General features: G+C 47.3%; 1 protein-coding gene across 3 annotated transcripts; it reads right to left on the minus strand.

Annotated features, from left to right (window-relative positions):
- Positions 1 to 1,157: 1,157 nt before the first annotated feature.
- On the minus strand, positions 1,158 to 24,121 carry AGFG2 (ArfGAP with FG repeats 2). 3 transcript variants are annotated; one of them, XM_069486448.1, is made up of 13 exons: positions 23,781 to 24,121; positions 15,109 to 15,202; positions 14,134 to 14,249; positions 12,542 to 12,695; positions 11,797 to 11,962; positions 10,999 to 11,124; positions 10,282 to 10,314; positions 4,600 to 4,720; positions 4,288 to 4,370; positions 4,015 to 4,098; positions 3,017 to 3,145; positions 2,622 to 2,722; positions 1,158 to 2,322 (listed from the first exon to the last, which is right to left on the minus strand). In XM_069486448.1, exons 1-13 carry the CDS (start codon positions 23,999 to 24,001, stop codon positions 2,263 to 2,265), a joined length of 1,488 nt encoding a protein of 495 aa, XP_069342549.1. In that variant the 5' UTR covers positions 24,002 to 24,121; the 3' UTR covers positions 1,158 to 2,262. The 3 variants fall into 3 exon arrangements, with proteins under 3 accessions (XP_069342549.1, XP_069342551.1, XP_069342550.1); XM_069486450.1 differs by lacking the exon at positions 10,282 to 10,314 and having other exon boundaries at positions 2,622 to 2,707; XM_069486449.1 differs by lacking the exon at positions 10,282 to 10,314.
- Between the last annotated feature and the right edge of the window lie 1,422 nt (positions 24,122 to 25,543).

The following is a 25,543-nucleotide window of genomic DNA, read 5'->3' on the forward strand; positions in this document are numbered from 1 at the left end:
GTCGGACAGGGTGACTGGGAGGGGAGGGAGGTCTGCAGGGAGGACCTGGGCCAGGCACTAGGCCATGAGGAAATCTCTGGGAGATAGCACAGGTGTGGCGGAAACACAGTGAGAAGCCCTTCAGCTCCCTGTCCTTTCATTTCCTACCTAGTGTTCCTGGAGTTGGCAACGGTGAGAGAGGTGGGGAAAGATACTATTACACTGTAACAGATTTCAACTTGCCCCCTCCCTGGCTCTAAGCAGAAAGGAAAGAATGGGTGACAGAAGTAGGGAGGACACCCCTACTTAATCAAGGTGGCAGAGAAAAATACTGGGAGAAGGGGAACAGAGAGAACATGAAAAACCCAGGGAACAAAGGATGGTGCCCCCTGGGAGGCCCCACCAGGAGACAGAAAGAGGGTAAAGGCTGGGAGGGACACAGACACAGACAGGGTGGGTACTGATCCCTGGAAAGGCAGGGACGCCAACCCTGGCAAGGCAAATAGCAGCAGGTAGGGGTACTTCCAGAAAAGTCTGCAAAGTAAATAAACTGATAACCCAATTCCTACATTTCTGTTGTTCTCTGTGGAAGACCCAAAGAAATCCCAAGAATGAACAGCTAAGGGCCAGGAGTCCCTGGAGAATGGTGGAAGGGACATTGTCCCTGGATAATGGTGGAAGGGGAAGGGCCTCTACTGGCCTTGGGCCAAACAGCAAACCTGAGTCTCTGCTTCTCCTGAGCCAGGTGAAGTGTTTACCCCCGCAGTCTGTCTTGTCACCACACAAACAGTCCATGGCTGTTGACACAACATCCCCAGGTGGAAACAGACTGGGGGGTGCAGAGAATGTCCCAGATATAGGAATGGTCTATTCCCACCTCCATGTTGGCACTAACCTCCTTTGCCCACCCCCAGCCCCAGTGGGAATTGCCCCCCTTACTACATCTACCGAACTCCAACCCCTCGCAGGGGTAGCCCCCTCCCACCCATGCTCCTTCCCATTGCTAAGATAGGACTCCAGTTCAGACAGGGACTAGCTCTGTCCTGTCCTTGGCCAACCACAGCATCATCACTGACCCAGGCAGTCCAGACCAGCAGAGCCCGGTCAAGGATCAGTCACGTTGACTGACCTGTGGCCCCTCAAGCTGGCCCAAAGCAAGAACATGGCAGCCATTTTCCTTTTCTTTCAAATGCAGTTCTTTTCCAACATTGCCTGCAATGAGCTTTGGTGCAGAGATTTGGGGGCGGGGAAGGCACATGGGAAAAAAAGAAAAAGGAAAAAAAAAAAAAAACCAAAAAACCCAGCCAATTGCACAAAGCCTTTCCCTGGAAAAGCCTAGGTTCTGGGGTGGTCAGGACATGTGGCTGCCCTCTCCCCACCCCTGGAGCTCTGGCTTTGATGGTAGAGGCACAGATGGGAGACGTCTGGGAGAAGGAGACAGGCTGGAAGTGTGTATATATATGTATATATGTACGTATGTGTGTGTATATATATATATAATAGGCTATATTAGAAAATTCTCTCTATGTATAAATATAAAACACTGGTATCCAAACATGACACCAACAGCTAACTAAAGTGCTTGACAGGAGCTGGGCCTGTGTGTACGCAGGTAAAACTATTCATCCTGAGTGCCCAGGACGGGGAGGGGCGCTGGGGAAGCAAAACAATGGCGGGTGGTGGAGGAAAGCGTGCGCTGGCCAAGCCAGGCCACCAAGGGCACTCAGGCTGCCCAGGTTTTCTTGATCCCAGAGCTGTCTTGTCACTGCCCCTGTCAACACCATGCCTCATCTTTATCCTACTTTCCCCACTGTGCTCTGTCCACGTGGAGCACAGCGCTGAGGAGCCGAGCATGGGGGAAGAATTGTTCCCACGGGGGAAGGCCGGTCAGTCTGTGCCCACAGCTTCCTCTGCCCACGGACAGGGCTAGGGGTGAGGGGACAAGGCTGTCATCATAATTAATAGTCTGAAAAAATACCATGGCTCCTCCACAAGGCCCTGCCTTCGTTCCTGCTGGGCCTCCCTCCCCGTGGGGGCAGGAGGAGGGAGGGAGGGAGGGAGGAAGGGAGGGAGTTTTGGGGCAGCTGACCCTGGAGCTGCCACTTCGCCCGTAAGCCCGGAGCAAAGCATCAGCACCTCCACCATCCCCAAGCCCCTGACCCCGCAGCACAGGGCCCCTGCTGGTCTCAGGCCCACAGAAATGCCTACAGGCAAGTGGTCACCAGAGCTCCAGGGAGCAGAGGCGCCCCGGAACGCAGGGAAGAGGCCCCCGAGGACACAGTGCTACAAGAATGGGTTGGTGGTTGGAGGTTTGGAGGCAAATGGGCTTGATGAGGATCCAGTCTGGAAAGAAATGCAACAAATTATTAAATTAGGGGCGAAGAGCTGGAGGCCAGAGAAGAAACACAGTTCAGGATTCCTTTCTCCCTCAAAATTGCGGTGCTGGGGGAAGCGGGGAAAATGAAGAAGCACTGGGAGGGGTGGGAGATGACAGGGCCTGGAAGAACCAGCAGGGACCAACCCAGTGGTGTTGGCTGGGACAACGCAGAACCTCACATCGCCCCCTTCCGGAAGGAGTCTGTCCCCACCCCCGGAGTGAAAGCCCACGCCCCACACCACTCTCCTGACGCTGGGGCACTCACCATGAAGGGGTTGGTGGAGATCCCAGCTGGCTGGCTCAGTGGCCTCTGCCCCAGCTTGGCCGATCCTAAGTCCCCGAAGGAAGAGCCTGGGAAGGAAGAGCCTGGGAGGCAAGAGCGACAACTCAGAGGACAGAGTCCGTCTCGCTGCTGCCGCTGACCAGCTCCGCCCACCCTCCTGCGTGATGGGCACTTGCTACATCCCCAGGCGGACAGCGAGAGGGGCCGTCCCAGACGAGGGGAATAAACTACGGAGCAGTCAGAGTCAGAGCACGCGGGCAGGTCTCTCGCTCCCCTGGCGCCCCCTACTGGTCAAAAAGGGCACCGGCTCGGGTGTCTGTGAGGCGTGGCTCTACGGCACAGAGCCGGGCGGGGAGAAAGGAGGGCGCGCCCCTTACCATTCTGCTGTGGAGTCAGCGAGCTCGGTGGGGGGAACAGCGCTGGTGGGAAGCTGCTGGCAAAGGCCCCGCTGGGTGGCACCGTCTGGGGGAAGCCAGGCCCAGCACTGCTCATCCCAAAGCCGGGCCCTGTGGAGTGGGAAACGTGACGCTAAGAACTACAAGGTGGGCTGGAGAACTGTTTTTCCTAAATCCCTTCGAGATGGGCAAATGGGATATATTTTTTTTCCCTAACAAGAGGTACCTGGTGGAAGTACCCGAATGAGCCATGGAATTGTTCAGCTTCTCACAAAACCAACCAAAGCTGCCCTCTCCCCAGCCAGGGGGGTTGTGGCATGGAGAGCACAGTAGTTACAAACACCGGCACAGAACCGGGCCCAGCTTCCTGCTACCGACTAAACTGCATAAACTAGGGCAGATTCTAACACTCTCTGTGCCTCAGTTCTCTCATCTCTGAAATGGGGACAGTACCTATCTCCCAGGCTGCTGTGAAAATTAAACAGTGGCTGTGAAGCACCGGGCACTGGGCCTGCCACGTGGTCAGCTCCAGAGCTCTTAGCTCTTGTGCTTTTCCCTCCCTGGCCTTGACGTTTCAGGGAGCAGGGGGAGGGCGAGGGTGAGAGGAGAACACAAGACTCGGGCTGATGAGGCAGGGAACAGGGCTGTGGTTTCAGGTGGCTTAAATTTGGGACACAGAACCAAGAGAGGCTAGGTGCCCAGAGGGACACTGCTGTGGCTTGGAGACAGAAGAGTCACTGCCACTGTCGGTCAACATTAAAACAATCTTCAGCTCTGTCTCAGTAAGTAGCAGTTTGTTTTTTTCTCATTCGGAAATATGATTCTGTGACTCAAGTGCTAGGTAGCCTGGCAATGAGTGGGCAGGGCAATGACCCGGGCTGCCTGCCACTTCTGACAGCATAGGACAAGGGTTAAGGGAGAGGCTGTGGGGAAATGTACACCCTGGAGAGTCTCAAACGGTGACCATGCTGGAGGCTTACCTGGGGCCAAGCCATTGGGCTGGAATGGGTTGGTGGAAGGCAGCTGGGGCTGGGCAGCAGGGGCTGCAAAAGGGTTGGTGAAGGCTGTGCAGGGTGGCATGGGTAGAGATGGGAGAAAGAGGTATTTATTTATTTTCTCATTTGCTTAAGCCTCTGATGACTGAGCATTGCTCTAAATCTTGGTGTGCATCTCTCTCCACTCCCCTCCCTGTCCAGAGTCCCCAGTCTCCTCTTGGTCTGAGATCCCCCTGAGTTTCCATAGGTGGGACTCACCTCCAAAGGCAAGCCCTGTGCTGCTGCCACTGCCAGTCGTGGCAGCCTGGAGTGTGGGGACCTGGCCGGCCATCCCGAAGATGCTGCAATATGGGGAGAGAAGTTGGCATGCACATCTTTCAGGACCAAGGAGACAAGCTGAGCAAGGGACCAGGAGATGGCCAACCTGTCCCGCTTTCAAGGATGGGGAGGAGAGGGGAGGGGAAGAGGGGAGGAGGAGACCAGGAGGAGCTGATCAGGCTAGGAAGCAAGGCCGGTGCTTCTGGGCTGGCACTCCTGCCCTAAGGCAGAGTCCCCGATGTCTGGACATACCTGCTAGGGATACCTCCAGCTGGCACCCCAGGTCCCAGGAAGCTGCCCATATCTGCACGGCTGTTTGGCTGACTGGCAGGTACAAGAGGAGCGGCACCAAATGGAGTCACCTGGCTGCTCCCTGGGCAATCATAGGAAATACAACGGGTAGTGCTGCGGTGAGACAGGCCGGAAGGGGTAGGAGAGGAGAGGAGGTGGAGCTGGTGGTGTAGTGGAGGAGGAGGAGGAGGAGTGGTGGAGTGATGGTATGAGATGCACCCACCGAGTTTTCTGAGCCGGCCCACTTTCCCAGGGCCCACCCAGTTCAGAAGGGCTTGTTTCCCACTGAGGATTCTGGGCAAGGGGATAGCTCAGCCCATCTCGATCTCCCCTGTGCTCAAAGCTGCCTCTGCTGAGCGAACAGCAGCTCTCCCTTGTGTCAGGCCGTCCTCCCTGCTGCTCTAGTTTGGCTTACATGTCCCATTTTTCCCTCAAGAGATGAAAAGTTTGTCCTTTCCTCAAACCAGCATTTCCACTGATTGAGACGTCACATGAAGGGGCAGGCAGAGGAGCTGTGAAGAACAGCAAGGGCTGAGCACACTCAGAAGCCTCTCCTGGGCTGTGGAGCTGATGAGCACATCTCCAGCCGCCAGCACCATTCCCTCCCCACTGAGCCACCTCCTCTCCAGAGGCCACCCTGACGCCCCGAGCTTGGGCATGCTGCTTAAGGGGCCAGGCCAGCTGCCAGGTTCTCCTGCCCTCCCCGTCTTCACAGCCAAGAAGAAAAAGCGGGCCAGCCCCATGGGAAGCGAGAGTCCTTACAAACAGCTCAGGGGGCAAGAGTCCTGGAAATTCCAAGCAATTTCATCTTGTGGGAGGAGGCGTGAGTCCCTGTCATTTTAAGAAAGCCTCTTCATCTGTGTGTCAAAAGTCTCTTCTGTATCTTGGGACTCTGTTGACCACTGTGGGCTGTTGTGAAGGTGAAATGAGACCACAAATGGAAAAAAGCTTTATTTTTATGAGTGCTGGAAGACTCACTTATTACTGAAGTGAAACAAACTTTGCCTAGAGTCTGCCACATGACAGTGCTCAATAGTTGCTTGCTGAATGAATATGTAAATTGGTAGAACCAGGAGAACTGGATTCTAGTCACGGCTCTACCACTTGCTACCATGTGCTGTGACTCCAGCAAATCTCACTCTCCTGAGCCCTCTTGTAGGGTGGTTGTAAAGACCCTCTGAGATAAATGAAAAAAGGTTTTGAAATCGGTAAAGTATAACACAAACATGAGGGATTATCTATCTACAATACAAGAAACTGCTTCCAGGGTCAGAGAAGCAAGACAACGTCTCAGAGGAAACATGTGATGGCTGTCTCAGACCGAAACACAAGTGAACAAGATCCTCCCCAAACCCTCAGCTTGCAGCCTTGGCCTGCAATAAGAGGCCCCTCCCATGGCCTCAGCAGGCTGACTCCTACTCACCCTCAGGCTGAACAGAAACATATCTTCGGGTGGGCCTTCCTTGACCCACTGATGTGAATTTGACCCTGGTTTCCTCTCACAGCACCCTGCTCATTTCCTTCATAGCACTTGACATACTTGTAGTGATAAGCTTTGGTTTATTTCCGTATCAACTGTGTCCCCACTAGACTAATTCCACTGCTAAGGATTTTCTTACAGACCTAACCTGCAAACACGCAAAACATGACACACAGAGGGTTATTAACTGAGGCACTGTTTAACAGCAAGAGACTGGAAACATCCTAAATATGCATCAACAGGGACTGATTAAATAAATTATGGCACATACATACAATGGACAATTATGGAGCTATAAAAAAGAATGAGGAAGCTCTTAATGTACGGATTAAAAAAAGGTCTAATAGTGCTGTTAAGTTAAAAAAAATCAAGGTGCAGAATAGTATGCATTATGCATTATGCCATAAAATGGTTAAAAGAAGTGGGCAAGGCTGGGCACAGTGGCTCACGCCTGTAATCCTAGCACTCTGGGAGGCCAAGGTGGGCGGATGGTTTGAGCTCAGGAGTTCAAAACCAGCCTGAGCAAGAGCAAGACCCCGTCTCTACTAAAAATAGAAAGAGATTAGCTGGACAACTAAAAATATATAGAAAAAATTAGCCGGGCATGGTGGTGCATGCCTGTAGTCCCAGCTACTTGGGAGGCTGAGGCAGAAGGATTGCTTGAGCCCAGGAGTTTGAAGTTGCTATGAGCTAGGCTGACACCACAGCACTCTAGCCAGGGTGACAGAGTGGGACTATGCCTCAAAAAAAAAAAAAAAAAAAGTGGGCAAACAGGAAAATAAAAAATGAATAAATGAAGGCCACAGGCTCCTCTTCCCAGAGGCATGGCTGTGGAGAGAAAAATGAGACAACAGAGACTAGCATGGCTAAAGCTGTGGAAACATCTTGGAGGATGGGAAACCTTGAGCGCCTTTGTAGGAAAAGGGTATATGTCAGCAGAGGTGGAGGAAGTGGAGGTGAAATCCTGCTAAGACAGCCGATGGGATGAAACCCTGCAGAAAGTGGAAAATGATGAGGGGTAGCATTCGCAAAGGAAGATCACTTGTTTCTGAGAGGTAAGAGGGAGGAAAAGATAAAGACACAAGACAAGGAAAAGGAAAAGCCAGGCTGGTTCTCAAAGCTTCTTTGCTCCCTGGCCCCCTGAGACCACAGTCTAATTTCTTATCAGGTAAGTTTTGGGCTTTTCTGAATGCCCCACAACTGTAGTTTGAATCTCCTTGCTCTTCCTTTTCTAAAGGCTGTCTTTATCCTTTTTAAGGGGACCTTTCCTGTGCCAGGCACTAAGCATGAACGAGGGCGACCCGGGCCTTAAGTTGGAGCAGCTCAGAATCCAGCAGGGAAGAGACAAGTGCCCAGTGCCCACCTTCTGCCAGACCATCAAGGCCCGTTTCTTTTCACCGAGTGTCAGCACTTATAAGACAGTGCTTTCCTCTGCCATCTCCCTGCCACACGCCCGGGCTTTCTATATGAACAAGTTCTGGTTGCAAGCTCCCAGTGTGAAGCTATAATGCTACTGGGCATACTTGGTCATCAGTCCTTTCCAAACCACGGGATGTAAGACAGGCTGGAATCTTCCACTGGTTCTCCAGGCCCAGGCCTTTCCCGTGCGCAACTGCCTCAGAGTGCAGTATATGGAGTTTCCACATGAACACAGCTCTCTCCTCAGATGGGTCTGATTCTTCAGTACTGCTCTGGGCCTTCATGTTCCAGGAGCTTCCCCGGTGAGGACCAGGCCTGCAACCCTACCAGGCTGGGAGAGAAGCTGCTCCTCCCTGGGCTGTGGGCCATGCTGTACCTCCCTGTGGACACTAGGGGGCAGGACAGTCCCTAACCCAGGTAGAGTCGGCCTCCTGCACAGACAGCCTATTAGCACAAAAGAGGGGTGGCTCCTTGGAATACCTGTGCTCATTTGCTTTGCATATGCTTCTTAAACACTTCCAGGGCCTCACTCCATGCACCTGGATTTGTACACATGCCTTGTAGCGGCTTCAAGGGAAAATGCAGTTTTTAAAACCTCCCCTTTCCATACTCCCCCTCAGAAATATAAAAATAAAACCAGGCTTGTCAGAAGAGACACCCACCTCTCAAGATCTCCTTTCCTATTTGATACTCAATGGTTCTTTTTTTTTTTTTTTTTTTTTTTTTTAGACAGGGTCTCCCTCTGTCCCCAGGCTGCAATGCAGTGGTGTGATCACAGCTCACTGCAGCCTCAAACTCCTGAGCTCAAGCAATCCTCTCATCTCAGCCTCCTGAGTAGCTAGGACTATAGGTGCGTCCCACCATGCCTGGCTAATTTTTTGTAGAGACGAGGTCTTGCTATGTTGCCCAGGCTGGTCTAGAACTCCTGACCTCAAACGATCCTCCTGCCTCAGCCTCCTAAAGTGCTGGGATTATAGGCATGAGCCACCAAATCTGGCCTCAATTGTTCTTTATTTTTTTTTTTTTTTGAGACAGAGTCTCACTCTGTTGCCCAGGCTAGAGTGAGTGCCGTGGCGTCAGCCTAGCTCACAGCAACCTCAAACTCCTGAGCTCAAGCGATCCTCCTGTCTCAGCCTCCCGAGTAGCTGGGACTACAGGCATGCACCACCATGCCCGGCTAATTTTTTTAATATATATTTTTAGCTGTCCATATAATTTCTTTCTATTTTTAGTAGAGATGGGGTCTCGCTCTTGCTCAGGCTGGTCTCGAACTCCTGAGCTCAAACGATCCGCCCACCTCGGCCTCCCAGAGTGCTAGGATTACAGGCGTGAGCCACCGCGCCCGGCCTCTCAATTGTTCTTTATGTCACACTCACAGGAACACCTGCAGGATCATGGTGTAGTGGAAAGTGAATGCGGTTTGCCACTTATCAGCACGAGATTTTGGCCAAGTCACTGGCCAAGTTGAGCTAGTTTCCTCCACTGCAAAAGGGAGCTCTTTCCTTCCGTATAGACATAATATGTGAAAGCTCCAGCAGTGGCAGGATCCTCTTAAATGTTGGTTGGCTCCGGGTTTGGCTGCAGATTGACTGCTTTTTGAGAGGACCAGATACTGGACAAAGGGTTTAATGCCTGGGACATCTGTGAGGCTGAGACCTTCCTTCTCTCTGGGTCTGCCCTGAAAACTCTGTCTTTAAAGCAATCAATTGTGCTAGGAAGGCATTTCTCAAAGGATCATTTTTTAACCCCTTGGCTGTTTTATAGCTTCCATTCCCAGGAACGCATCTTTCTTGCTAAATTGAATATTTCTGTACTAACTTACACTCCTGCCAACGGTGCACAAAATGTTGGCCATCATCAATATTTAATATTTTTTGCCAACAGAATGTACAAAATTATCTATTCTAGCTTACATTTCTGATTAGTTAGGTTGAGGATATTTTCATATTTTTTTTGCATACTACCTGCTTGTATCCCTTGTACATTATTATATTCTTTCTTTCATATTTATAGAAGTTTTACAAATACTTTGTGGATATTAACTTTTGTCTGTTTGCCATGTTATATATCTTCTCCCTGTTTCACACCTTTAAGCTTTGTTTTGGATAGCTTTTACCATATAGAATGTGACCTACGCAGCTTCTATTTGTTAGCATTTATGGAGATTTTGTTTCCTAGTGTACGGTCAAATTATAAAAGAGTTAAAGGTTTGAAAATAATACATATTCTGTCTGTTGGTTACAAAGTTCTACTTAAATTTCTTACATCAAACTTATTAAACTGTTGCTCAAATCATCTACTTCCTTCCTTGTCCATCTATCTATCTGCTAATCTTGTGAGAGAGTGTATTACAGTCTCCTATTCCGTGGCTCATTACGTTCTCATTGTGTCTAATTGGTTTTGAATCTCAAGGTTATGCTGTTACTTTAAGTACATGATTGTGAGAATGTCTTTGTGAATTTTAACTTTTATCAATATAAAATGTCTCTTTCTGTTCCCATCCAAAAAAATTAAAATAAAAACAGAAGCAACCAACCAGCTCACAGTGGCACCGTGGGAAGGCAGAGTGACAGTCAAGAAGTCTGGGCTCTGATCTCGGTTCTACCATTCTGTGGGTTGCATGACTAGGCAAATTGCTTAACTGCCTCATCTTTAAAATGACTAAATTTTAAGGGTTCCTTCCAGCCTCAAAACTCTATGATCAGAGCAGCTTGGGTAGGCTGTCGGTGGGAAGAATAACTTACCAGAGCTGTAACTTCCAGTTAGCATCCGACTGGCTGGCAGTGAGGGTGGTGAAGGGAAAGGGTGGGTGGAGGAAGGGAGAAAGAGAGAGCGTAAGTCACTGGCTTTTCCCAAGACAGCTAGGCTGGACAGTGCTCCAGCTGCCCTCCCATGTGTCCAGGATGTTCGAAGGCAGAGGGCAGCCCAAAGGCTATGAAGACTGGATGTCTGGGAGCATAGGGAGGAGCCAAATGCTTTATGAAGAACTTTAGAGTCTCTTGCAATTGCTTATTGACACAGCATAGAGTTTATAGGCCTTTGCTCTTAGAAGGATGGGTGAAGACTTCTGGAGACTATCTTGAACCTTGACCCTTTCGGGCAGTATACCATGTTGACAATCAGAGCACTTTAGAGAAAAGGTCATGTCCATTCTCAATTTTTCTAGTACTCAAGTCTTCCATACTTCCTAGTCAGAAGTTTCCTACTATATAATCTGGACAGCTTCTGGTGCAATTTTCATCATTTTCTTTATGCAAAAAAATAGAGTAATAGAGCCCCCTCTTCCTGACAAGAATGTGTCAGACCACTCTCATCCTTTCCTGGAGCTGCTTCTCTTTGTGCTTTTATCTCCTTTACACAGTTCTTTAGGTTAGTGAGGATGTGAATGAAGGGTGAGGTATGGACATGGATAACTGGATGCAGTTGGAAGAGAGAAAGGAAACCAGTGGGGCAGAGTTTACCTGCAGGTGTCGGCTGGGCCGAGAATGGGGCTTGGCCAGTTGGAGGGATGCTTCCAAATGCAGAAGAGCTGAGGCTACTGCCAAAGGCATCAAAGTTGGCAAAGCCCCCATGGGAAGGTGTCTGGCCTATAGGTGGAGGAAATAAAAGGTTATATATAGAAAATGTAATGCATGTCTACATGTCTACCAATTCTAAAGGGCAAGGGCCACCCTTCTGGGACATCTGCCTTTCCATAGAGTCTTCCTCAGAGGGAGATGGCAGCCGGGGAAAGGGACATCCAGAGGCCTCCATATTCACTCCCTGTCATCTTTTATCCTTACTCCGTGAGGCATTAACATTTTTGTCAGGGCCTACTTTGGGGCAGAATCATATGAAAAACAATTTTTTTTGTAGAGGAAGGAGGTTAAAAAATAAAAAGGGAATATAGGTACCACTTTGCTAAACCCTCTATTGGCCATTGCTGATCTTTGGGAAGGAGGCAGGGGAAATGAACACATGATAATCCTCCTCCTCCCATTTTAACAGAGAGAGAAAGCAATAAAAAGGCTATTTGGAATGTTCTGAAAGGAAGTGCTAGGAGCCCCCAACCGCAATGCCTTATGGTCAAACCCCAAACATAATCCTGCTGTACTTATTTGACCTCAGTCCTCCCAGCTTTGCTGCTTCAGAATGACCATCACGTCTGCATGCATGTAGAGATCTGGAGCCTTGGGAAACTCGGCCACCCTGAGGGGCTGAATTTCTTGTGTTATAGGTACATATGTTGTAGGGAGGTTCTCATTCCAAGTGCCACTTACCTCCAAAGGCTGGGAACGCAGCAAAAGCTGGTGCTGCCTGGGGAGCAGCAAAGGGGTCTCCACCAATGTCAGCCAGCAGGTCAGTACTTGCTTTCTTGACAGAAGAGTGGGTAGGTGGCTGAGAGCTCCGGGCCTGGGATGTCCGAGCTTGAGACTGACTGACAGACTTGGAGGAGAAGGAATTACATATAGCACTTAGAATCCCAGACATGACCCAGGCCCCTCCACAGCTCCCCAGGCTGTCCCCAGTAGGCAGGTGGAGAGAGAAGACAGTGAGTAATTGCCCTCAACCAAGAGGATTACCAGGCAGAAGCTTCCTTAGCTCCTCTCATACCTCGTATCACCTTTGTCTTCTCAATACATCAGCTACCAGAACCACACATTTTAGAGCATACGTGCCAAGATAACCCTAAGATATACAGGAATGTTGCCTAAAAGTGCCCCTGGAGCTGTCACCTCCTCATCTTTCCCAGGTATTGGATGCAGTGTCCTAGTCCCTTTTGTATTTCCTTGGTGGGAATGGGCAGATTTGGAGTTGATACTCTGACTTCTTCAAATACCACTCCTGTAGGGCTCCATCTTCCAAAATATGAGGTTCAGAGGTGATAAATGCAAGATATAGGTAATAGCAGGGCGCATAGCTTCTGTACTATTATCTGCTAAGTCCAGGGGATTTGATTTAGGAAACTGACACCCCTGTCTCCCAAATCTCAACATAAACATGAAGGGCAGATCTGAGAGTTACCTGGCTCGAGGTGGAGGCAGCAGCTGAGAGAGATGGCACGGGATCACCTGGAAGTGTCCGCAGGGCCTTCCCTTCTGATATGGAGCCCTGAACAGGGGTGGAAGTACTGCCTTTGGTATAAGTGGGCCCCTTGATTTGGTCTGGGGGGACATACCTTTGAGAAAGAATAGTTAAGCTGTAAAGAGAGGGATAAAACCTTGGACCAGGCTCAGCCTAGGTGCTTGGGAAAACACAGGTTACAGGAGTCAATGTCCTTGCTCATATTTTTTTCCATTAGTATCCTTTTTTAATGGGAATTTAGCGACCTAGCAAAATTCTGCCTATCGTGAGCATTCCTTTGAGCACTTGAAGACTATTTTTTTCAGCAGGAGAATTCAGTTTGCTCTGGTTTGTGCCTATTTTTCCTTCTTCTCCCCCTCCTCTTTTTGACATCTCAAACCATCTGGGTTTTAAGCAATAACACATGCAATAATGTTGACGGACAGGCGATCTTATTTTCCAACTTCCTACTCAAGGTCCCCCTTTTTATTTCCTGAGTGTTCCTTCAGATTCCTCCTTCTCAGTTGCACCAAAAAGGTGTCTGCCACCTCATCCTCTAGCTGCTCACAATCTGTATTTCTATCTGCCAGCTCCTGATGCTTCTGATAAAATCCCCTTCCCCTACTCTGGAAGTATCATCTTAATCCTGAGGACATCCCTAGGGGGAACTCCAAAATGTGGTTTTATCCACGTCAGTCTCCGTGTTCTCTGCATTCTCCTCCCCACGTTGTAGTTACTCCCAGTGTGCACACACCCCAGAGATCAAACAACAGGAAGTGACACTTGGGAGAGAAAAGGCAAAGCAGAATGGAAATGCTGTTTTCTCCATCAGGAAAACAGAATACAGTTATCCCTTGGTATCCTTGGGAGATTGGTTCCAGGATCCGCCCCAGGCCCCAGTGGATATCAAAATCAGAGGATGCTCAAGTCCCTTATATAAAATGGTGACTTATTTGCATGTAACTTACGCACATCCTCCCATATACTTTAAAACGTCTCTAGGTTACTTATAATACCTAATGCAATGTAAATGCAGTGCAAATAATTACTGTATATTTTAAAATTCATATTATTTTTTATTGTTGTATTGTTATCTTTTAATTTTTTTCCCCAAATATTTTTGATCCATGGTTGGTTGAATATGTGGATGTAGAACCTGTGGATACAGAGGGCTGACTATACACATAAATCATGAAACGATGGGTAAGAGCATAAAGCTATAAGACATGTGCTTCCAGCCATCTCTCCCCACATACAAGATCAGCTGAACTATCAAAATGGACTCCCACAGGCCTACCTCCCTATTCCAATTAGTCCACTGTCTCCCCAAAAAAGGGGTCATGAAATCTGCAGGGTTAGCAACTGAGAATAAGTGGCCCTTTTATGGAGATTTATTATTTTGAAGTCAAATTTTAGCCCTAACTGAATGAGTAGAACAGAATCAACCCAAGTCTAGCCTTTGTAAGAAGCTCAAATTGAACTCTGGAAACTGGACTGTCACATGAAGGACGTCTTGAACACATCTCCACAGCAACTTCTTTCCTCCTCCTTACCATCTCTTCTTCTCATATTTTTCCTGGAGAAATTCCTTCACCTTCTGAGGATCCCTGGAATCTGGTACTAAAGATGTCCGAGCATCAAATAGACCTAGCCATATCTTCCTGCAAACCTAAAAGAATGAAGTCAGGTGACAAAGGAGTTGGAGCAGAAAGCATGAAATATAAGAGATGCCATTTCCAATTTATTCATCAATAAATATTTATCAAGCACAGACACAGTGCTAGGATCTGGGTATACCTACAAACCAGACATGATCCCTGGTCCTCATAGAGTTTATAATCTAATGGGGAGATCATGCTTTAGACAAGTAAAAATAAATTTATAATTACATTTTATGACACGTATTGAAAACAGAAAATAGAAGACCATGAGAATTATTTGAGAACTAAATTAAGATGGGGGTAGGGTCAGGGAAAATTTTCAGAGCTCCAGCTTCCAGGGCATCCTCTAGAGGCCCATGATGGCACCCTCTAAGTAAGCTAGTCACCTCTAAGTAAGTTAGCTAGGGGTACTGCTAACACGAAGGATGGCAACTTTCAATCAACAGATTTAGCTGGGGAAGGGGTTTAAGTCACTTTCAAGTAAATGACATAGACTTAAACCCAGTTGTCCAGGCTCAAGTCAGCAGAGCTGGCTCCAGGAGATCTTACTCAGAGGGGTTGGCCTAGTCAGCTCCTCAGCTGGAGCTCTACCCGTTTTCCCCTCCAGTGCCCAGGGGCCACCCCCTATGGAGCTATTGCTCCTTCCCTTGATTCTCCCAAAAGGGGCTCAGACAAACCATAATCTGTATAACTAAGATTCTGTAAATATACAAATATACATAAGATAAGAAATCTTACATACTAAAAAATTAAGAGAAACTTGACAAAAAAACAAAACTATAGGGTTTCTCTACAATCTTGAGGCAAAGCTCTACCTACAGACAGGGCAACCACAGCCTTCTGACCATTCCATCAGTGGCAGCTCACCTCATTGCCACGAGACTGCAGGAATACTACTTCAGGTTCAGTGAAAGTTGTCATGGAGATAGACTTGACACGGTGAGGAGGGTTCAGCCCTCTCCTGTGGGAGAGAAATAGAAAGAGAAGTATAATGCAGTTAGCACTGCAGGCTGTCTATGGGAGGAGGGGGAGGGAGAAAGGATAAAACAGCAGCACATAAAGTAAGCTCAGCTAGAACCCTCCACCTGAAGCTACTTACTAATTCCAGGAAAGAAGAGAAACAAGAATATTTTGGAGGCTTCTTATAAAAAGATAGGCAAGGGAGAGTCAGGAACATATTGTGATTCCAGTCATTCATGAGAGGAGCAGAGCCTGCCCATCCAGAAGCTTCCTCTAGCCTGGCTTAGATCCCGACAGTTTCAGTGTTCAGCCTGTAGGCCAAGGGGATACTTTTGGAACTCAGACATGTGACCACTTCCCATTTCCTGTTTTATCATTGTTTTGGACCTGCAGCACATCTCCCAAGATTCCAGAGCCCACGAAAACACAAATCCTTCAAGCATGAAGGAAGGCAAAAACGAAGGCCCATGACTATTCCTGGTAACACAAAGATAGGATTTGGTGACAAAAAACGGAGTCCCTAGGCCAGCTGCCCCTACTCTTATCTACACATAAATGTGGAGTGGCAGGAAGGATAGAGAGGGTCCCTCTCTTTCAGGAAGCCATCTCTGGGAAAAGAAATATTCGACTTTCTTGTTTCTAGATCTTTCAATAAAGCAAGAAATCAAGTTCAACCATGAGATATGAGACTGGCATGGGCAAGAATATGTATCCTGTCTGTAGTGATGCTTTTGTGCCTGTTCTGTATGTTCTGTTAACTCCCTAGGAGTCCGTTTCTGCCCACAGAAAGCCTGTGGAGATTACAGTAGAAAAGAAGGCGTCCTTGCCCCCACTCGACTGGTCTCCAGAGTGTTCTAACACAGGAAACTTGGGGCTAAGCCAGGCAGGGCTTCATATGTTCCTCTTTCCTTGCATCTTAAGTTTTACTCTATCTAGACCTACTGCCCTTATCAGATTAAAACAAAACTGGCCAAACCAAAACAAATAAACTATACCCTGGGACCAGGAGGAAAAGAGTCTCAGCTGATTATGCCTCAGACTTTTCCTCTCGTGGAAAAAATGGGCAATTAAAGATGTTAAAATGAAAGTAAATCTAGAATAGGGTCCTGGATGATGCCTCAGGAGAGCAAAAGGAGAAAAAAGAGATCACAAAATTTATCAAATAGAAATCCTAAAAATTCATAAAGAAGGTGGGAAAAACACACATTCATGCTTACCACACACACACACACACACACACACACACACGCACGCAGAATAAAGGTGCTCCTGCCAACTCTCGGAGAATGGCAATGTTCCTGCTGGTATAAGCAAAGGCAGTGGGGCAGGGAGTAGGGGGGCAGATGACACAGTACAGAGTGAACAGCAAAGTTGCAGCTGCCCTTTTGGATGGCTGATTATTCGTTATGGGATTCTAACAAAGGACAGAACACTGGAGAGAGGCTACAGTGGAGGCTGTTTTCAGCAATTCTGCTGCTAGCCTTTTAAGTAAAGGGTCTCAAAATACCCTATAAAAGACAAGCAGTATCAAAGAAGACTGATGCCCCAAGGAAAGATAAGAGCAGGAAAAACCAAAAGCAAGGCTTTGTTACTACATATCAAACAATAGCTCTTAAACTTGATCTGCCCTGAAGACTCTCTTCCGATCACATTTCAAAGATAGTCCAGTTTTCTCTCCTAAAGCCTCTCTTGCTAATGGCTTGGTTTGGTTTTGCTTTAAGTTCTAGCCAGGCTGCTTTTATACTCTTTCTCTTGCTCTTTCTCACCTTAACCACTGACCTTTCCCCCCTCAGAATATCAGGCGTTTCTGAAGTCTAGCCAGACCTCATTGTTCCTATGATCTCAGAGGTCCTCTCCTTTGCCTCCTACTAACCAATATTTACTTTGCCAAAATACAAGGCTTTATGGTAGGCACTTGGGGAGATACAAAAATTATAGGATCTAGTCTATCACCAGGAGCTTAACAGGAAGGACCCAGGAAGCCTGGACAAGGATACCTCTCAATGCAGTAGGGTGCTTATTCAGTCCCGCACTGTTGGATCAGGGAGAATGTGATTCCAGGATGCAGCAGTGCGGGAAGGAAGAGAAATGGTCATGGGAAAGGTAAAACGTATTCTGTTTACACTAGAAAAATAGATTCTAAGCCTATCACAAAAAGGTCATTGACATTTCTTGAGAGGACAACCAGGAACTGTTAGCAAAGTGTAAACAGGGAGGTGTGCTTCCTTGTTAAGGGAGGGGGAGGGACTCAACGGAGGCATCAATCAAGACAGGATGCTTAGAACAACAGAACTTCTTATGGCTGAGCTTGGACTGGAAGTTTTTTTTGGGGTGGGGATGATAGGATGATGGGAAGGCAGAAAAAATAAGAAGTGATTTAGGTGCCTTGAGCCAAATGAATCTGGTGGAACAGGATGTTTCCATAGCACAGTACAAAAAGCATTGCTCTGACCTTGATGTCTGTAGACTGGATTATGTATAACCAGAGCTACACTTTGGGGGCAGGGAGAATTCTCTACAAGGCAACACTCTGCAGCCCAGGAAGAGGGCCTAGTTACATGGCCTATGAGTCAAACTATTTCTTTCTGAATCATAGACAGGCCATGACTGGCTGAGAGAAGCATTTTAGAAACAAGAGCCCCTCTCTTCCCAGTAGCTGAAATCAAATGGTCTAGGTGTGCTGGGTACATACCAGGGTCATGCAATGGGCCAGATGTGAGTCACTGGCATGGAATTAAACAGACACAACACTCCAGCTTGCACCCAGTCTCCCTAACAAACTCTCAGGTTCTTCCCAAGAGAAGGAAGAGTTGGTAGAAGGCACCGCCGTTCAGTTATCATAGCAAATCCATTTTGTTATTTCTAACCAGGAGGTGCTGAGGAAATATAGAGTTAAATCTATTTTCCTAGAAAAGGGCAATTTTTTCCAATTGCAAGCAAGTACAGCTGGGTATGGTGGCTCACACCTATAATCCCAGCACTTTGGGAGGCCGAGGCAGGAGGATCATGAGCATAGGAGTTTGAGACTAGCCTGGGGCAACATAGTGAGACTCCATCTCTACAAAAATAAAATAATTAGCTGGTCATGGTGGTATGTGCCTGTAGTCCCAGCTACTCAGGAGGCTGGATTGCTTGAGCCCAGGATGTGAAGGTTGCAGTGAGCTATTATGATCACACAACTGCACTCCAGCTGCACTCCAGCCTGGGCAACAGTGAGATTCTGTCTAAAAAAAAAAAAAAAAAAAAAAGCAAGTACATTACTAGGACTCAGGTCTCCAGTCATGTTGTTTTATCTATTTCAGTTTCTTCTTCACAGGGCACCTAAAGGGCATTTGAAGTACTCTGATTATTTGGCCAGTGAAGCCAGTTTTTTGTGTAGATGCTAAAGTATGCCCAATTCTCCCTCCCTCTCTTCCTCCTTTCCTTTGATCTTTGATTCCTTTTTTTTTTTTTTTTTTTTTTGGCAAGGATGAACTCTTTGATTCTATTAAGCATACTACTATTTCCAAAAATACCATACCTTTTGTTTTTCTGTGGTGATCGCCCTCAAGCTGGCCCAAATTTTTGCTTCTATCTTGCTTCATAAAAGCATCAAACCTGCTCAGCTGCTCAGATAAGAAGGTTCTGCCAGGTCAACAGTGGAAAAAAACCAGTTCTACCCAGCACCCAAGTTCTCTTATTTGTGCCAAATATGGACTTGGGAATTCCTTGCCTCTGAATATTTGTGTTCAAATTCATACACTCCAGATTGTGTTTCTTTGCTCCTGGGATTCCACTGCTCTGCCTCTGAGCAGGGTACAACTAAAGCAGTTAAGTTTTTACCTTGGACTCAAACATCACCAAGTATCTCTATTAGGAACCCTCAATAGTCCCTAACAGGAAAGCTCTCCTATTACCATGCTCCAGGGTCAATTTCACTAATTTTAGGAACTTTCTTCCTAATCTAAATTCTGCTTCAACCCATTTCTTTTGTTCTTCCTCAGTAGCTATGATAAACTGCTCCCCTGATTAGACTCAGGTAGAGTCCCGATAATATCATTAGCTGTTCTCCTCTTTAGGCTCAATCTCAATCTCATTTACTTTTCCCTTCCTCCACATCTTCTTTCATCCCTTTGGTAATTTATTATTTCCTTAGGGGCTTGTCAAGGGGTTCATGGGCCCCTTATGATAAAGTGCCTAAATCTGTAATTTAGTGAGACTGTGCCAAGCTCTGCCCAGCAGAGGTAAATAGGAAAGGTGAGGGAGGAGGGGATGGAGGGATGGGACTAAAATAGGGGCAAGGTACATGTGTATCTCTCCAACCCAGACAGATGGAAAAGTACTGAATTATTGAACAACATACTACACCTTTCCTTCCATGGAGATAAAAATGCTTCAGCTAGGAACCACTACTTAGCAAGCCAGACAGGGAAACTAAGGTACAAGGTAGGAACTTGTCATAAAAAAAGAGCTGTCAAGCTCATCTCTTGACACCCAGCTCAGAGCTCTGCCCACCTTAATTCTGACTCTCATTATTACAGTAAAGTTGGGCAGAAGTAGAAGAGACAAGTAACTGTTACTGAGACCTGATGGATGACAGATTAAAGGATGGACCCAAACAGCCAGGTCAAGGAAGCATGTCACGCTTCGCAGAAAAAATTGGGTTTCAAAGTTAGTGTCCATTGTCCATCTCTGATGTCAATGAGCTCTCAGGCCTCAATGTCTGTTTTCTTTATAAAGATCAGTGGTTTATCCAGAGGGGCATTCAGGCAAACCAGAATAAGAAAAAACATTGAAGGCACTGCTTTTAGTGGCAATCTTTACCCCATCTTAAGATTCAAATGGCAGATTCATCCTCCATTAGAAGAGTTAGAAACATAACAAACAAACAAGCATATGTGTATGTTTGGGAAACTAAACAGATACATATCTAGGTTAAGGAAATTAGGTACTGGAAGAAAACCAAATGAATAAAACTAGGTCAAATGTGGGACCTACAATTGTGGCAGTATGTATGTAAATTTAGAAACAGAAACTAGCAGTGTCTCCCTGAGGCCCTCACACCAATGCTGTAGTTTTTTGCTACAGCTGAGAAAATATTTCTCATTAAAAAAGAGAGAGCGAGAATGAGCTCATACATGCTGGGATGAAGGCATAGTCACACCCACCCACCAATATTTAAAAATGTGCATTATTCTTCAGATCTTAGGAAATTCAACTTTGGCTGGAACAGTCAACTTTGCTACATCAGCCAACTCAGCCAGCTGGGAACTCTGGTAATTCTGCTCACTGCCTCCAGAAGACTCCATCCCCTTAAGAGGCAGACATATTTGTAACACAGCGAACAGAAAACTGGCCTTTAAAAATAAAGCCATCCTGCTGTCTCCTTTCTCTGGCTATGGTGCTAAGTATGATATTTCATTTTTTCCTCAATATCTTCTTCATTTTAATAAAGAATATTTCATCTCTTTGCATCATAACTCAATACGAGCTCCCATCATTCCCTAACCCATACTGAGCTTTATTTTACTTCATAGCACTTATCACTACCTACAATTACATGTAGAATGATTTATTTATAGTCCATGGCCTCCACTAGGATGTAAGCTACGTGAAGATGGGGACTTTGTCACTGCCATATCTCCAGTGCATAAAACAGTCTCTGGGGCTTGATAAACATCGAATAAATATCTGTTGACTGACTGAATGAAGGAATGCGCAGGCTGTTGGCCTACCACAATTTTCACTTCCCACCAACACAAAATCCTAATTTATGGGCAATCAGCCATGTGGATTGAAGATGCTAGTTGGTCTACATGCCACCACGGAGCCATGCCTCCCTACTGTCTGCTGGACTGTGTGTGCTCTCTCCTCACTTTGCAGCCAGCAGTAAGCATCCCCTGCCTTACACATTCGGCCCATGGCCCACTTACCAGCTCTCAGCCCTTGCCACAGTACCTCAAAGGGACACAGGTAATGCTTTGTTAAGACTCCTTTAAAAGGTTTATATGCCTTGCCCTTGTCTATGCTAACTAGAACTCCAACTAGCAAATGAGAAGTACCACTAGAACCCAGGCAGATAGTCACAGTCAGGGAAATTCCAACTTCCTTGTAGAGCTTCTCCTGATATTTCTCTCCTTATAAGATCAACATGCCTTCAGTTCAGCTTCATGTATTGGCCTAACCTTGTGATCCTTCACTCTACTCTCATTTCCTGCTAACAAATGGCCTAACTTCTCATTTCCTAACCACCAAAATATGTTCCCTAAAGTCTACGACCTCAAGAATCACTCCCTCAGTGATGCTCATAATGCTTTACCAAAATACTAAACAAAAATGTCTTTTCTAGGATTTCTTGAAACCAAAAAAAGGGCTAGTAGAGTCTTACTACTTGGTCCAATGGGAACTTAAGTTCCTAAGGAGCTAAGCCCCCACCTAGTCTGAGGCACATACACCCTCATACTGAGCCAGTCCTCTTGGGGTACTTCTCTATTAAACTGATCAATCCTAAACTAACTAATCAATCCTAACTAATCAGTCAGCCACCTCCAACCAGTGTATGCCAGATCACAGGTATTTGACTTTTCATTAATGAGATCAACAGTGACCACGGGGAAAAAGTGGTAAGGTACTACAAATTGTGTACTGATATTTAAGGAGTTATAATAACTTTTCTAGCAAAAGAAACCAGGTTTTTAATGTGTCCCAGATCCCTTGGTCTTCCTTCTGTCCTGACTGAGAGATATTCATTATAGAAGGGAAATGTTATCTGTGGGATACTTTGAGTTTTATCTTTCATGCCATCACCATCACCGCTAACTGTGGGAATGAGTTAACACTCTTCCCTAACATTTTCTTCCTAGGACCTAACTCTGATAGACCATCAATTTTATCCCCCTGCTTCCCTTTACTTCTCTCCAGACTCTAATCAGATTTTCCTTTTCATAACTGGATCTTCAGGAATCTGCTCTTTCTCTTTCTACTGTACACTACAAGTACTCCTAACTTTGCTCCTTCTCTCCTCAGAATATTTGTGCCAATCTCAAGTCTCTACTTTCTTGCTTTATTTGAGTCTCTATCTCAACTTAAGACACATTCCTGTTTTGGTTCTAAATCATTATCCCAAGAGTCATAAAGGCTTTTACTTAGACCAAAATTGAGTTCATCCTTACAATCCACAAATGAGGTTGATCCGAACGTAGAAGTTTGGCAAAGGAGGTAAAAATCTAGTAGAGAAATAATCCCAAACTGTGTCTTAGGAGACCTGGATCCTCATTTCTGGTCTCTCATGATCATAACTAATATCAAACAATAAATGCTAAAAACAGCAACCCCTATACAGCATTGGATAAGTCACTAAACCTCTCTTTGCTTCTGTTCTACCATCTGTCATGCAAGAACAATATTGCTTGCTCTTTGGCTCTTAAAGGTATTAGAACAAGGAAAGCTTTCCTTGTTTAAAAAAAAGAAAACCAAAAAACCCCAAAACAACATTGTCTTAACATAATGCTAAAAAAAGTCAAAATAAATTCCCTGACAAAAAACAAAACAAAAAAACAAAAAACAGAGATCCAGGCCTGGTATCAGATGTTAATCATGCATTTAGACACAAAATACCTTAAGGGGGGAGTAGGGAGGTTACTATATAACCAGAAATCTGGGCTAGAACTGTGGCTCTAAATTAGCTCTGGCATGACCAAATACAGTGCCAGTGCCAAGTGGAGCATTGCAGATTATACGACAAAGCCCCCCTACCTCCAAACTAGAAAGAGTTTACCAGATGCTACCACCAGGATCCAGCCATGGCAACAAGGAGCTTAAAGGTGTAAATGATTAGACTTAAGGATGGCTTGTCCAGATTCCCAAACCCTTGCAAAAGTTAAGCTCTCCACCAGGGTAACCCACTGGCTCTACTCTCTTATTTAATAGATTTCATAAGTCTAGCAACTGGGTAGCATTCCAAAGCCCCGAGAGATTAGGATCTGCACCTGAACTCTGGACCATGGCTCCTTACCTTCCACTATCTCTAGGCCGTCACCCTCGGCTAATTTACCTATTTTCAATTGGTTTCTGCATCTCTCACTCCAGGAGGGACACAAGCCAGAAGGTAGAAAGGTACTGTTTCATTTTGAGGCCAGCTTTCCCTACCTCTTTCCTTTTTGCCTTCCACCTACATAAACTTCCCTTTAAAAGTGTATGTCATTTTCTGGCCCTTTAAATCCCCACACCCCACCCCACTCCACCCTACCCGAGTTCCCTTCAATTCTCCACACTTTCTCCCTCCTCACTTGCAGTTCGCCTCGCCTCCCTCGGGGAGTTTCTCCATTCCTCTTCGGGTGTCCTTCTTCACCTCCACCCCTCCTCAACACGACTCCAGTCTCTCTCCACTTCCCCTTCCCTTCCCCACGACACCTCTGCAGCAGGCGACCCCCTCACGGCAGCCGGCGCGCGTCTCCTGGCCTCCCCGCCGCCTCCCATCTCGACTTCCTTCCCTCGCCCCTCGGAGCCTGGGCCTCCCCGCCCGCCCCGGGTCCCCGTGGTCCCCCACGCCGACTCTCCGCTTCTCCTTCCCGGTCCTCCCCCCGCGCCGGTCCACTCACAGGAGGCCGGAGCAGGTGGTGCAGACGAAGCTGCCCACGGTGATGTCCACGTAGGTGACCCCGCGCTGGGCGCACTCGAAGCAGTGGCGATTCCCGGCCTGGCTGCAGCCGCCCAGCTCCCGCACCCGGCGGCACCACACCTCCGAGGCCGCCTCCGCCTCTGCCTTTCCCCCGCTGACCCCGCCACCCGGGCCTGGGCCCTTCTTCGCCGCCATCACCATTGCTGTTCACTCTCTCCCCGCAAGTCAGCAACTACCCCTTCAACCACTGCCGCCTTCCCGCCTCCTCGGCCGCCTCCGCACGCCGGGCTCCCCTGACAGAAGCTCCGGAGCCGGTGGCATCCGCGCGAGACTCCGCCACCCCGCGACCCGCGCTGCCCCGCCTCTCCTGTCCTGCATGATGATTGGCTGGCCTTCTCCCACCTCCTCACTCTGATTGGTCCGACCTGGGACAGTCCCCGGTTGCTGGAACCGCTAACACCACGCCCCACTGGCTTCAGGACTCAGGCCTCTCCCATTGGCCGGCAGAGGTACGGGCCGCGAGAACTGTGTGTGCCCTCTGCTTGTCCCCGCCCCCTCTCGCCACTGCCTCCACTGCGGCCCGCCTCCCTGTTTGGATTGGTCAGACCTCGGCACTAGGGCTCCGGACGCTAACTCTAATTGGCTGTCAAGGCTGCAAAGTTAGCGCGCGAGACCGAGGAGGTGTCCCGCGCATGCGCAGCTCTCGTCCTCCCGACAGATGTCGTTGATTCCCGCCAAATTTAAAAGGCCTGCTCTAGATTCTGCAGTGGCACACAAAGAAGAGAAATGGCCTCATGAGGGGCTGAGGAGGAGGAGGAAAGAAAAAATCCTCAGGGCAGGGATGGAGAAGAAGAAGGAGTGCTTTATTAGTGCCATTTCATTTACTTCTACACACGCCATAGGTGGAATCCTCATTTTACAGTTTTAAGTTCAACGACTTGCAGAAGATCACGCAACGGGTATGTGGCCCAGGATTCAAATCTGAGTCTTCTGGCTTTAGAAATCCTGCTTTTAACCACCGCACTAGGTGGAATAGTATTCAATGATTCATTTTACACACACTTACTGAGCATTGCTAGGTTTCAGGAACATTCTAGCCACTGGAAATACCACAGTGAACCCAAATCCCTATGTTAGTGGAGCTTACATTCTAGCGGGGGGAAGCGGACACTAAACAAATTCAAGAAACATCAATTCGTGATAAATTCTATGCAGAGAACTAAAATCAGGTCTTGGAAAAGAGAACGACATGTTGGGTACTTTAGATTGAATTGATGAGGAGAACCATTTCCAAAACAATGACATTTAAGCTGAGACCTGAATAACAAAAAGGAGTCAATCACGAGGACATCTGAAGAGGATCAGCCCAGGCAGAGGGAGAAGCAAGTGCAGAAGCCCTAGAGCAAGAAGCAGCTTGGTGTGTTGAAGCAGCAAAAAGAAAGTCAGAGTGGTTGCAGCATGGTGAGTGATGGGAGAGTGGAGAGGGTTATTCTAGAGTGGGACCAGGTCATGTAGAAACTTCCAGACTTGGTAAGGAGTTTGGATTTTCTTCTAAGTGTCATGGGAAGCTATATTAGTTAGATTAGGTCTCATTATGATGGCAACCCCCGCACTATGTCAGGGACCCAGGCTCCTTCTATCTTGTTGCCCATAGTGTATTACCTCTACTCCCAAATTCACCTCATGATCTAGTCTATCTTCAGCCCTCATGCCTGTTACAGCAGCAGGGGGAGCCTTCTCTTT

Source organism: Eulemur rufifrons, chromosome 14 (genome assembly GCF_041146395.1).
Source record: "Eulemur rufifrons isolate Redbay chromosome 14, OSU_ERuf_1, whole genome shotgun sequence".
NCBI lineage: Eukaryota > Metazoa > Chordata > Mammalia > Primates > Lemuridae > Eulemur > Eulemur rufifrons.

Bases quoted from the DNA above. Each gene is read 5' to 3' on its own strand.
- AGFG2 (XM_069486448.1), bottom strand. From the start codon at position 24,001: ATGGTGATGGCGGCGAAGAAGGGCCCAGGCCCGGGTGGCGGGGTCAGC. The intron at 12,696-14,133 runs GTAAGGAGGAGG...TCTTTCTCAAAG, and splicing joins AAATATGAGAAGAAGAGATG to GTATGTCCCCCCAGACCAAA. The intron at 4,371-4,599 runs GTATGTCCAGAC...CCCATATTGCAG, and splicing joins GCTGGAGGTATCCCTAGCAG to CATCTTCGGGATGGCCGGCC.